The sequence below is a fragment of the Carlito syrichta genome, unplaced genomic scaffold (genome assembly GCF_000164805.1).
Source record: "Carlito syrichta isolate Samal-C Ts95f unplaced genomic scaffold, Tarsius_syrichta-2.0.1 Scaffold288277, whole genome shotgun sequence".
Lineage (NCBI taxonomy): Eukaryota > Metazoa > Chordata > Mammalia > Primates > Tarsiidae > Carlito > Carlito syrichta.
Genome location: NW_007232373.1, coordinates 323,644 through 336,903, shown reverse-complemented (window position 1 = coordinate 336,903; position 13,260 = coordinate 323,644). Strand labels below are relative to the sequence as shown.

Here is a 13,260-nt window from a genome sequence, read left to right as displayed (position 1 = left end):
CCTTCCGCCTCAGCCTTCCAAGTAGCTGGAACTACAGGCACGCACTACCACGCCCAGCTAATTTTTTATTTTTACTGTAGAGATGAGGTCTCGCCAAGTTGCCCAGGTGGGTCTCGAACCCACGGGCTCAGGCAATCCACTCACCTCAGCCTCCCAAAGGCGCGGGACTACAGGCTGAGCCACCGAGTCCAGCTTTCCCCTTTTTTTGAGTTGAGGTCTTACTCTATAGCCCAAGCTGGAGTGCAGTGGCACAACTATGACTCACTGTAGCCTTGATCTCCTGGGCTCAGGCCATCCTCCTACCTCAATAGCTGGGACTACAGGTACATACCACCACAACTGGCTAATTTTTTTATTTTTTTAGGGACAAGGTCTCACTATGTTGCCCAGGCTGGTCTTGAACACCCGGGTTCAAACAATCGTCTCTCCTGAGCCTCCCAAGGTGCTGGAATTCTAGGCGTGAACAAGTGCACACTGGCCAAGTTTTTAAAAATCTTTAAGAGAAAATACATGTCTTGTAGTGGCAACAAATTATTTCCAGCTTTTGTTTGAAAATAACTTATTTTGCCTTCACCTGTGTACGCTATTTTCATTGGATACAGAAGTCTAGGGTAACACAGACGTTTTTTCTTTCACCATATTAAAGATATCCTAGTTTGCAATGTCTTCTTAATTATTTTTTAAATTATTACCACTAAGCCGGGCTCGGTGGCTCAGCCTGTAATCCCGCACCTTTGGAAGGCTGAGGTGAGTGGATTGCCTGAGCCCGCGGGTTCAAGACCTGCCTGGGCAGCGAGACCTCATCTCTACAATAAATCAAAAAATCAGCCGGGCGTGGTAGCGCATGCCTGTAATTCCGGCTACTTGGAAGGCTGAGGCAGAAGGATCGCCGGAGCCCAGCAGGTTGAGGATGCGGTGGCCGGAAGTGGCCACTGCACTCCAGTCTGGGCGACAGAGTGAGACTCCAACTCAAAAAACAAAAATTATTACCACTATTTCATATATATAATGTGGACTTTTTTCTCAGGCTGTTTTATCTCTTTGTTTTCAGTAATTTGATGCCTTTGCATGGATTTGTTTATTCTACTTGGAAATGAGTTCCTTGGATCTGCAGGCTTACGGTGTTCATCACGTTTAAAAAACTATTCCGCTATTATTTCATCTGCTCCCTTCCTAATGCCTCTCCTCCTAAGACTCAAATTACACTTGTTAGACCACTTGATGTTCCACAGGCCACAGAAGCTCTGTGTTGTTGCTGTTTTTTCTTTCCATACGTAGTTTGGGCAGTTTGTAAAACAAGATGAGTATTTCTTATTCAAAATGCTTGGGACCAAAAGTCTTTCAGATTTCAGATTTTTGAATACTGGCATTTATACCAGTTGAGCATCCCTAATATAGAAAATCCAAAATGCTCCAAAATCTGAAACACTTTAGATACTAACAGGACACTCAAAGGAAATGATTACTGGAGGATTCAGATTAGGGATATTCAATCTATACTTTCTTGTTTTCTGCCATGTCTAATATATTGCCAAGCCCGTTCGGTGAGGTTTTCATTTAATTTCACTTCATTTCAGGTCGCTTAAAGTTCCTTTTTGTTCTTTTCTAAAGTTTCTGTTTATCGCCTCATTGTGTTCATGTTCTCCTTTAAATTTCTCACATATCTATGGTAATAGCTGTTTCAAATCCTTGTCTGCTAACTCGATCATCTCTTTTTTCTGGGTCTATTTCTACTGCCTGACTTTCCTTCTGATTTTGGGTCACATTTTCCTGCTTCTTCACAGTGATGTTCCACTGGATGCCAGTCACTGTAAATGCTTCATTGCTGGAATTTTGGCGTTTTCCTTTAAAGAAGGATGTTAAGCTTTACTCTGGCAGGTCATTAAGTTACCTGCAGATCAATTTTCACATCTAGTAAGTCTTGTTTGTGGGTATGAGATTATAGTGGCCTTTATGTCTAGGGCAACCCTTAATAGTAAGGTGTGGCCCTTCTGAGGTCTCTACTGAATGTACCAGAGGTTCAGCAAATCACCTCTCAAACATGTATTAGCTATGAGAATTATTCAGCTTACAGTTTCCTGGCCACTGTTCTCTTTCCAGTAATTGTTCTTTGCCTCTTGAAATTTCACTCTAAGTAAGTACAGGTTAGTATACACCCAAAGACTCAAAGAGATCCTTCGCAGAAATCTGGAGCTCTTTCTCTGAGTATCTTCCCTTCTCTCTGATACTCTGCTGCACAAATTCCAGCTACCTCAGCCTCTCTGAACCCTGATCTGCTTCCTCAATTCAGTGAAACCACCATGCTCTGCTTGGAATCTCCTTACAATGGCTATGATCCAGAAAGTATCTCCAGGCAGAAAGACAGGACTATATTAGGGCTCTCTGTTTCTCTTCTCTCAGGAATCGCAGTCCTGTACTGCCAGCTGTCCAATGTTTGAAAACAGATGTTTCATAGATTTTTGTCTAGTTTTTCTTTCATGCTTTGTCCAAATCAATTTCTTCATCATGGCCAAGAATGGAATTCCCCTCCATAATTCTTTTTTTAAGGGAGTAATATTGGGATACCTTTATGGCATTAATTCTTCTCTAATCATGAAAATGTTTTTAAAAATCTTAAAATTTTAAGTATTACTATCCCTTGCAAAGCACCTTAACTTTAAGCACTACTTTAAAAAAAGTCAACTTTATTTAGAAATACATTTTCCTCAATTTACAGCCATGCCAAGATAGAGTAGCAATAAAACGGTATTCCTTACTTATGCACAGTTTATTTAACTTGAATTCCACAGGACATTTCTTTATAAGTAGCAAGAGATTTCTTTTACTCTTACAAGATGTGAAGTTTCTTTTAACTCCATCACTTTTTAAAAATGCCAATTAAAGAATTAAAAAGCAAAATAAGTAGGGCAGCTATAAATAATACAGAAATAAACTATGTCTTACAATATATACATGCAGTTTATTTTTATGAACTGAACCAAAATATACCAAGACCATGGAGAACAGAAGACATAAAATGGTAATTTACCTCTTATTTGCCTGTCAACAACTCTCATTTCCTTTCTTATCTTCAATGACCATTCATTGACCTGGGAAAAATTTTAGAAAAGGAATTAAAAGATAAGCCAACACTCCTAATACAACCAATTATAAAACATTTTATATTAACTCTACATTCATCCCAGACACAAAATAAAAAAATAAAGCCATTTTCAAAGACAGAGAGCTCTACGACCAAATTCTACTTTTTCACCTCTTTTTATTCACAGTGAATAGACGTCCTAAGCTATTAAAAGATTCTTAGCAGAAGGCAAACAGTAAGAAGCACTTTAAACACAACCTCAGAAGGAGTATGGCACTCTGTAGGTACAAAGAATTTTCAAGAGGTGCATGGGTACAGATAGTTTTAAAGGCATTAGAAGATTTTCGTCTTTTATACATAATCATTTTCCATCTTTTATACATAATCATGCCTATGTCATGAGAATTCATCCTTTCCCTTCTCTTTAAAAATAATGCTTTTCTATTTTATGAAAGAAAAACACTTCCCTAACCCATGCCTCTTATTACCATAGTATAGTTCCCTGACAGGCAGTAACCTGTGGAATACTAAACATAGGGCCGACTGGAAACACTGATGTAGATGCTGAGAAAATAGTAAACGATTAAAATGATCACCAAATTGTTATGCAAGTAAACTGCTGTCCAATTCTCCACTTTTCAAAAAATTTGAAAGAAATCTTGAGTTGCCAGCTGATTAATCATTAGAAGTCAATTTTATACTAAACCACAATGTGCTTTTTGGCAAATGACTCAGAAGTCAACGAACTGAATAACGCTGCCATAATGAAGTGCCTTCCATTGCTATCTACTTGTTTTATTAACATGGTTTCTCATCACTTGAGTATAATAAATCATAAAATAGAGACAGAAATGATGCTGAACTCTTGTAGCATTCATTCATGTAGCATTCATCCATGGACACAGATTAAATTGGCACAAAAATATATATACCATTAGAAGACATATTTCCAACAAATTTCACTTTTAATGTTTAAATATTTACCAAAATCTGTAAAATATTTATTATACAACAATAATTATAATAATTTGTACAAGTTGTCAGAATCAAAATGGAGTCACTAGTGTTTAAAAAGCAAACAGGGCTGGAGAAGACTAAGAAGAGAGGGTTCTCAAACTTGTATGCCTTAACAAAAACTATCACAAAAGACTGCAAAAGAGCAGCCTTGCACGAAGACCACTGTAACCGTACAAAAATACTTCTGCAATGTTATCTGCCCAGCAACTACCTGTCAACCAGCAAAACCCTTGGTATTGATCTTTGTAACCAAGGATGATCATTTCAAAACAATTACATAATTCTCCTTTTTCCTTTAAAAAACCTTTGTCTTTCTTTATCCCCTGAATACATGGCACACCTGTTCCCATTGCAACGCTCTATTCCCAAATAAACATCATTTTCTTTTAGAGAACCTCTCTGTTATTTAGGGTGACAAACTCCACTCAGAAGAAGTATTGAAGCCCTTTAAAACTGTACAATCATACAATTTTTAAAAATCTAACGTTGGTTTTATGTACATTTTTTGGAAGTGAAATCTATATAGCCCAGCCATTTTAAAGTGCACAATACAGTGACATTTAGTACATTTACAATGCTGGACAACCAGGAAATCTTTCAAGGTTCAAAAGTTTTTCAACATTTCAGAAGAATACACCACACCCTTCAAATAATCTCTTCCTAGTTCCTCCTCCCCCAGTACTCCGACAACCACAAATTTGCTTTCTGTCTCTATAGAATTGCTTATTTTGGATATTTCATAGAAAAGGGATCACAAAATGTATGCCCTTTTATTTCTGGTTTCACTTAGCGTAATGTTTTCAAGGTTCATCCATGCTGCAACATGTATCACTACTTCAGTTTTTATGGCTGAATATTATTCCATTATATATATTTAATGTACAACACGTTTTCTTTTTTTTCTTTTTTTGAGGTGGAGTCTCACTCTGTCACCCAGACTGGAGTGCAGTAGCTGCTCCCGGCCACTGCAGCCTCACCTGCTGGGCTCCGGCAATCCTTCCCCCTCAGCCTTCCAAGTAGCTGGAACTAAAGGCATGCACTACCACACCCAGCTATTTTTGACTTATTGTAGAGATGAGGTCTCGCCAACTTGCCCAGGTGGGTCTCGAACCCGCGGGCTCAGGCAATCCACTCACCTCAGCCTCCCAAAGCGCTGGGATTACAGGCTGACCCTCTGAGCCCGGCTACGTTTTCAATTATTTGGGGTATATACCTAGGAGTGCAACTGCTGGGTCATGTGGTATAATTCCATGTTCAACTTTCTGAGGTTCTGCCAACCTGTTATTCACAGTGGCTTCCCTATTTTATATTTCCACCAGTCGTGTACAAGGATTCCTATTTTTCCACATCTCATCAACACCTGTTCTTTTCCAATTTTCTTATTATTGCAAATCTGCTAGGTTTTTATTTGTATTTTCTTAATGCCCAATGCAGTTGCATTTCATGTGCTTTTTTGGTCATTTGCATATTGCCTTTGGAGAACTGTCTATTCATGTCTTCTGCCATTTTTGTTGTTGTTGCTGTTAAAGACAGCATCTTGCTCTGTCATCCATGCTGGAATGCAATGGCATGATCACGGCTCTGAGCAACTTCAAACTCGTGGGCTCAAATGATCCTCCCGCTTCAGCCCCCTCAAGTAGCTAGGATTACAGGCATGTGCCACCATACCCAACCACTTTTAATTTTTTTTTGTAGAGACAGGATCTTACTACATTGCCCAGGCTGGTCTCAAACTATTGGGCTCAAGTGATCCACCCACCCCAGTCTCCCAAAGTGCTGGAATCGCTAATAGGCATGAGCCACTGCAGCCAGCTTCTGTGCTTTTTATAATTGGGTTGTCTTTTTGTTGTTGAGTTGTATGAGTTCTTACATTTTCTCCCATTCCATTGGTTATCTTTTCATTTTCTTGATAATGTCCTTTGATACACAAGAGCCTTCAATTTTGGTAAAGTCCAATTTATCTAAAGAACATATTTTCTGAACTCATTCTTTAAGTCTCATCTTAAATGGTACTTCAGGGAGGTATTCTCTGACTCCTAGTACAGGTTAAACCCCACTCCAGTATAACTACGCAGAGTCCTATTTCCTCTCTTTTGTGAAGCCAAAGATACTTATGATTACTATGAGCTACAGAAGGTCAAAGATCTTTTCTTATTATGAAGCTCTTGTATAATGCCTGGCACAATAAGTATTCTTTGAATTAACTGCATGGAATATGAGATGTGAAGGGACAAAAAACTTCAGCCATAATGCTATACATAACAAAAATCTTCAGAAACTTTCTATGAATGTTTTTAAATGTCAAAAAGTTTCATAAAATCTGTCAAAAAGAAAAATTCCTTTTAAGCTTATAAAATCAAAATGGACTTTGCAAAAGAAAAGCTTACGTAGAAGAAAAGAAAAGGATCAAAAGGAACTTGAGCATCCGTGGATTTTGGTATTGGGTTGAAGAGTTCTGGAACCAATGCCCCACAGATACCTAGGGATAACTGCACATGAAAATCTGTGAGATAATTTAAGTCTCTGGATGATGTTACAGGAGTTACATTTGCTTCTGGCAAACATCTAGCTTAAGTGCACTAGAAACTGGTTCTTAATTAATCTTTTTTTTCTTTTTATTATTATTATTTATTTTAAAGATGGGAACAATTCAGGATTAGGTATACAAGTGGTCATTGTACAGGTAAAGTTTGGGCTTCACTTTGGTCCTCACTTCACCTGATTTGAAATCAAGTACCCTTATTGATGAAGTATATGCCTCACCTCCCTCCCTTGGCAGTTTTCCACTACTGCCAATCCCTTTCTTAAGTATTATGATATTTGTTCAGAGTCTACTGATGAGTAACACCTGCTACTCAGTTCTTTGTTTCTGTAGATCAGTGAGTATTATAGACTCTAAAGCCATCCAAGTTGCTGCAAAGTTCAAAATTTTGTCCTTCTTTATGACTGCGTAATATTCCATCATGTACATGTACCACATTTTTTTAATACAGTTCACTTCCGATGGGCAGCATGGTTGGTTCCACATTTTTGCCATTGTGGATAATGCTGCAACAAAAAATGCATATGCAGGCATCTTTTTCATAGAATGATTTGAGTACCTCCGGGTATATTCTCAGAAAAATTAATCTTAATTAATCCAATAAAGGACAGAGATGATTTGTGACTGGTCTTCAGTCTTTGTGAAAGTCGGTCTATTTCCAGCTCACTGTTACTGCTAAGGTGTATTCTTTCAGAGACCTTGAAAAGCCCTAGATTTTTCTTTTTTTCATTCAGAGTCTCACTCTGTCACCCAGGTTGGAGTGCAGTGGCACACTCATGGCCACCGAAGTCTCAACCTGCTGGGCTCAGGTCCTTCCACCTCAGACTTTTGAGTAGCTCGAACTACAGGCACACACCACCAAGCTCTGCTAATTTTTTTATTTATGGTAGAGATGAGGTCTCACCAAGTTGCCCAGGCTGGTCTCAAACCTGTGAGCTCAGGCAATCCTCTCACCTCAGGCTCCCAAAGTGCTCGGATTATAGGCATGTGCCACCGCACCTGGCCTAGCCCTAGATATTTACCAGAGTCCCTTATGAACTCTGGTTATTACACTCCCCAACCACAAGGTTCTACTCAAATCCTCAGTTTGTCACCCACTGCATTCAGAATTAGAGGATTCTCTTTAGGGGAAAAGTTGTTTCAAATGATTGCGCTTGGAGAACAGAGTGTCCTCTTCTCTGGGACGTTGGCTTTGCAATTTTTCGCTGCCTTGGTAGTGTTTAGTGATTTTGAGTAGTTATACTTTTTTGTTTAGCTCTTCTAGCTATTTTTGGCAAAGGGTTGGCTCAAAACAACTTAGTCTATAATCACCCTAAGGATTTTTAAAATAACATATTTCCTAGTTTTGTTTCATAAAAAGATCTAGAAGCTGGGATACTCAAGTAGCAAGATGTATCACGAACACCCATATTTTGGTTTCTAAATAGCATTCCCACTAAAAGGAATCAGTGCTTCTCAGAGAAATGGCTGACTTCAGGCTAGGAAGTTACAAACCACACCACCATAAATTATGCTAGAACACAAGGAGGCAAACAAAGACTAATAAGGTCACGTTAAAAGGTAGGAACTGGCTTGAAATAGCTCCCACTAACCAAACTTAACAAATATTTCAGCACTGCAGAATAATGGTTAGAATGGATTCCAACACAAATATATAAAAATCCATGAGTTCAAAATGGTGCTTCTGAGAGGGGTGAGGTGGAGAGAAAAAGCATTTAACACCACTGCACACTATTACACCAATTCCTTATTCTAAATATTGGTGATTAAAGAAAAACCATTAAGCACTTACTGTTTTCTCAATAGAAACTGTCCAGGTAACCAAATAGCCCCAGCTAATAAGGAACAGATATTTACAGAAGACTGACAGCTAAAAAAAATGAGGAAAAATTCATAGAACTAAAAAAAAAAAAAAAAAAAAATCACCATCCTAAAAACGCTTACAGAATATTTGATTCAGGAAAGGGCACCCATAAATGCTCAAGTGTCTAAGTGAAAGGTTAATGAGGAACTGGACATTCACATTGTGCCAAAGCATCACCCCTCAGATTACTTTCCAGCAGGAAAAGGAGAAACGTGACAACACAGAGATCTGCTTGACACCATCTCAACCCAGTACGCAAAGTCATTAGCATCATTAACAAGACAACCAGACATTATATGCCACCTGACATGATACACTATAAAGTACACAGGTTACCTGTGTGGCGTTCTTGTTAAAATTGTTGAACCTGAACCTAATCAAGCTTAGATCAACTTGCATTTCACTTAAAATACAGTGGGTAGAGGACACCATCAGACCACTCACTGCACAATGAGCAACATTCTATGAGACAAACAGCCTACTCTTACAAAAAAGTCTTTGCTCCTACAACGTTTATAAGTAAAAGGTTGGGGATTAGCAAACAAAATCAAGTTACAAACACAAAACATGGTCCTTTACTGGATCCTAATTTTTAAAAAATTATAAAGGACACTCTGGGAATATTTTGGGAAATTTTTATGTGGGTTGGATAATGATAATAAGGAGTTTTTGTTACTTATATAACAGAAAGATTTCCCCATTTTCTAGAGAGACTATATGAAATGTTGCAAAATGTGTTATGATATCTGTAATATACTTCAAAACGACTCAGCCAAGTGTGTGTGTGTGTGTGTGTGTATATATATATACACACACACACACACACATAAATAATAGCAAAATGCCATAAACATTTAAATTTAGGTGACAAATACAGGGATTTTCATTACATATTTGCTATGGTAGATTTGTGAGTCCCCCAAAATCCATATATTAAAATCTTACCCCTCAAGGTAATGATATTAGAAGGCGGGGCCTTTTGAGACATAATCAGATCCCTTAGGAATGGGATTAATGTCTTTATAAAATAGGCCTGAAGGAGCTCTTGTGCCCCTTCAACCAGTGATGACATGGCAAAAAGGCATCATCTATCAACTAGAAACCAGGGCCCTCACCACGACACTGAATTTACCAGCACCACGATCTTAGACTTCCCAGCCTCTATAATTTTGGAAAATAAATTCCTATTTTAATAAATAAAATAATGGCCCGGCGCAGTGGTTCAAGCCTGTAATCCCAGCACTTTGGGATGCCGAGGCGAGAGGATTGCCTGAGACTAGGGATTCAAGACCAGCCTGGGAAACTTGGTGAGACCTCATCTCTACAATATATCAAAAAATTAGGCCAGGCTCAGTGGCTCAGCCTGTAATCCCAGCACTGTGGGAGGCCGAGGCAGGTGGATTGCCTGAGGCTGTGGGTTCGAGACCAGCCTGGGCAACTTGATGAGACCTTGTCTTTACAATAAATCAAAAATTAGCCGGGCATGGTAGCACCACCTATAGTTCTGGCTACTTGAAGGGCTGAGGTGGAAGGATCGTCAGAGCTCAGCATGTCAACGCTGGAGTGTCTGACATAGTGAGACTCTGACTCAAATAAAAAATAAAACAAAATAAATAAAACCATACCTAGTTTATGGCATTTTACTATAGCAGCCCAAGTGGACTAAAACACCAATATTCCTTCTACTTGTATAAAGGTTTTAAAAATTTTTCACAATCAAATTTTAAAATAAAGTACTTGGCATTTCATAGTTATTTTGTTTTAAGAGGAAATTAAACTCTTTACAACAATATATATATAATGGTGAAATGACAAGTCCCATAATTGGAGAAGATAAAATTTTAAAAGATGCTCAACCTCACTGGTAATCAAGAAAAAGCCACACATTCATTTCATTCCTCTAAGACTGGCAAAAAGTTAAAAATTCAGTTGATAACAAAAGTTAGAGAAGGTGTAAAGACAGAGCTTTCATATATTGCTGCGAATGTATAAATTGAGTTCAACTCTTTTGAAGCCCAATTTGGCAGTCTTTTTTTTTTTTTTAGTGAGAAAATTTTTTCTTTTTTTTTAAAAAATTTTTATTGTAAAGATGTGGGGTACAATTCAGGGTTAGGTTTACAAACACTGATTATGCAGGTACCCTTGTTAATGAGGTTTGCCCCTCCCTCCCCTAGCCGTTTCCCTCAACTGAGTCTTTTTACAAAGAAGTCATATCCTGAGATCCAACAATTTCACTTGTAGACATAGATTCTAAAAAAACTCTTACGAATACACAAGGAATATGTATCAGAATGCTCACTGCAGCATTGCTGCATTACAAATAGAAAGCAAACACTCAAATGTCCATCAACAGAATACACTGTCATAAATTTAAACAATCAAAATATATGAAGTATAATACACTGTCATAAATTTAAACAATCAAAATATATGAAGTATATGTATCGGTATGAATAAACCTCATTTTCAAAATATACAAAACGCTGACCAGGAAGGCATCACACCAAATTTAGGACGGTGGTTGTTACTCTGCAGCACGTAAGGAAACAGGATACAGAGAGTAAGCATGCATGGAAGCGTGAACGTTTCCTGAGGCCACCATAGCTTAGTACTTAGACAGAAATTCACCATCTCACAGTACTAAAGGCTAGAAATATGAAATCAGTATCACTGGGTCAAAACCAAGGGAGCAGGAGTACCATGTTTCCTCCAGAGGAGCTAGGATCTCGCCTCTCCCAACTCCTTATAGCTATAGCTGCCAGCATTCCTTAGCTTGCGACTGCCACTCCAAACTTCAAGGCCAGCACTCTCTCTGCTCCATCCTCACATGCCTTCTATGTCGCTGTGTGTCAAGTCTCCCTCTGACTCCCTCTTGTAAGGATACAGTGATTGCATTTAGGGTCCACTGGAATAACTCCCCATCTTAAGAGCCTCAGTTTACTCATATCTGCAAGAACTCTTTTTCCAATCAAGGGGACATTTACAGGTTCCAGGGATTAGGACCTGATACCTTTGAGGTTGGGGGTCATTTTTCAGGTTACCACCAAAGGTATCTGTTACCCTCTGTTCTTTATTTAACTAAAGATATTACTTTTTCTTTTTTTTACATTTTTAAGAGAGAAATTAAAGGACTGTAAAAAATGTAATAAGCAAATCCTCACCAAAAAAAGGCAGAAATACATAAAATCAGTTTAGGCCAGGTGCAGTGGCTCAGCCTATAATCCCAGCACGTTGGGAGGCCGAGGTGAGAAGACTGCCTAAACTCAGGGTTCTGAGACCAGCCTGGGCAATTTGGTGAGACCTTGTCTCTACAATAAATCACAAAAACTAGCCAGGCAGGGTGGCACATGCCTATAGTTCCAGCTACTTGGAAGGCTGGAAGGATGGGGAAGGCAGAAGGATGGCCTAAGTACAGCAGGTTGAGGCTGTGGTGGCCCTGAGTATGCCACTGCACTCCAGCCTGGGTGACAACAGTGAGACTCCAACTCAAAAAAGAAAACAAAAACAAAAACAAACCTGACTCCAGAAAATACTTTTACGGTAATTTTTTTACCAAATACATTTTTTTTTCCCTTGAACTGGGATGCTAAGAAATATATAACACATCTTAATGTTCAAATTCAAACAATACAGAAAGATATATGGTGAAAAGTGAGTTTCCCTTCTATTTTTGACACCCAGCAACCTAGCTCCTTTCTCTGGAGGCAATCTTTGTAAACTAGTATTTTGTGTAAACTTCAAGACAACTTGGGCACATTATTCTTACTAAGCGAGTCCAACATTATGCCAGCCATGTGAATGATAAAGAATCAATAAAAACATGGCCCTTGTTCTCAAGACGCTTACCATTTTGCTGAGGAACAAAGTAGAAGAGGAAAACATTCTCCCATGATAAGCCTGCATCTATCTTCCCTGATCCCTTGAATTCTGTCCAAAACTGAACTCTGGCTCCTTCCCCTCCATCACCATTCCCACCAAACTTGGTTTCCTGAATTCTCTCCATTTCAGTTAGCAGCACCGTCCTTCAGGGGCATGAATAGGTTTGACTGAGAGTAGGGTCAAACAGAAACTCTCAGCCCACATGCGGTAGATCAGCAAATTCTGATTCATACCCTAGATATTTCTAAAACTCATCCTACCTCTCAATTCCTAGTTAAGACCCGTATCATCTCTCACCTAGGCCGCTAACTGGCCTCCCCACCTAAATCTCTTGCCTCCGACTCACGCTCTGAATCACTGTTCAGAATGTTCTCCATCTCTGGTAGGCATGACACACAGACCTGCGCTAATCTTCCCTCCACCTACCCTTCCAATGTCACATCTTACCACTGCCATTACTCCTCCTGCAGTCCACTTAGAACAGCGTTTCATCCACCAAACATTCTGAAACGTTTCCTGGTTTCTCTAACCTATGTTCCACACTGCTACACCTCACTCATGCAGTTCACTTTGCTAGGAATGCCTCCCTTTTACTAATCCGGCACGTACCTGTGCACCTGATGAATGCCTCCTGTGACAACACCCAGACACCCTCCCTGACCACTTCTGCACTCTGAAGTTAATCACTCTCTCCACTGTGACGTAGCAAACTCTGTATTTTTGTTAACTTGTTTCCAGTCCAACACACACCAAAACACTTCAATAATGTTTGTTGCATAAACTAAGTAAATGAAACTTCTCATTTTCTTCCCTTTTCTTTTTTTTGAGTTGGAGTCTCACTCTGCCGCCCAGACTGGAGTGCAGTGGCCACTCCCG

At 39.1% G+C, this 13,260-nt stretch overlaps 1 protein-coding gene across 2 annotated transcripts in view; it reads right to left on the bottom strand.

The window, feature by feature from the left end:
- The window catches only part of LOC103255581 (E3 ubiquitin-protein ligase RNF103), a 110,791-nt gene that overhangs the window by 45,584 nt on the left and 51,947 nt on the right, over positions 1 to 13,260 (bottom strand). Inside the window, exon 2 of one of the 2 annotated variants that reach the window (XM_021710197.1) lies at positions 3,029 to 3,089. In XM_021710197.1, the coding sequence (XP_021565872.1) occupies positions 3,029 to 3,089 (61 nt within the window). Of the gene's footprint in view, positions 1 to 3,028; positions 3,090 to 13,260 lie in introns of those variants that run through there. The other variant, XM_008053553.2, reaches the window with a different exon arrangement.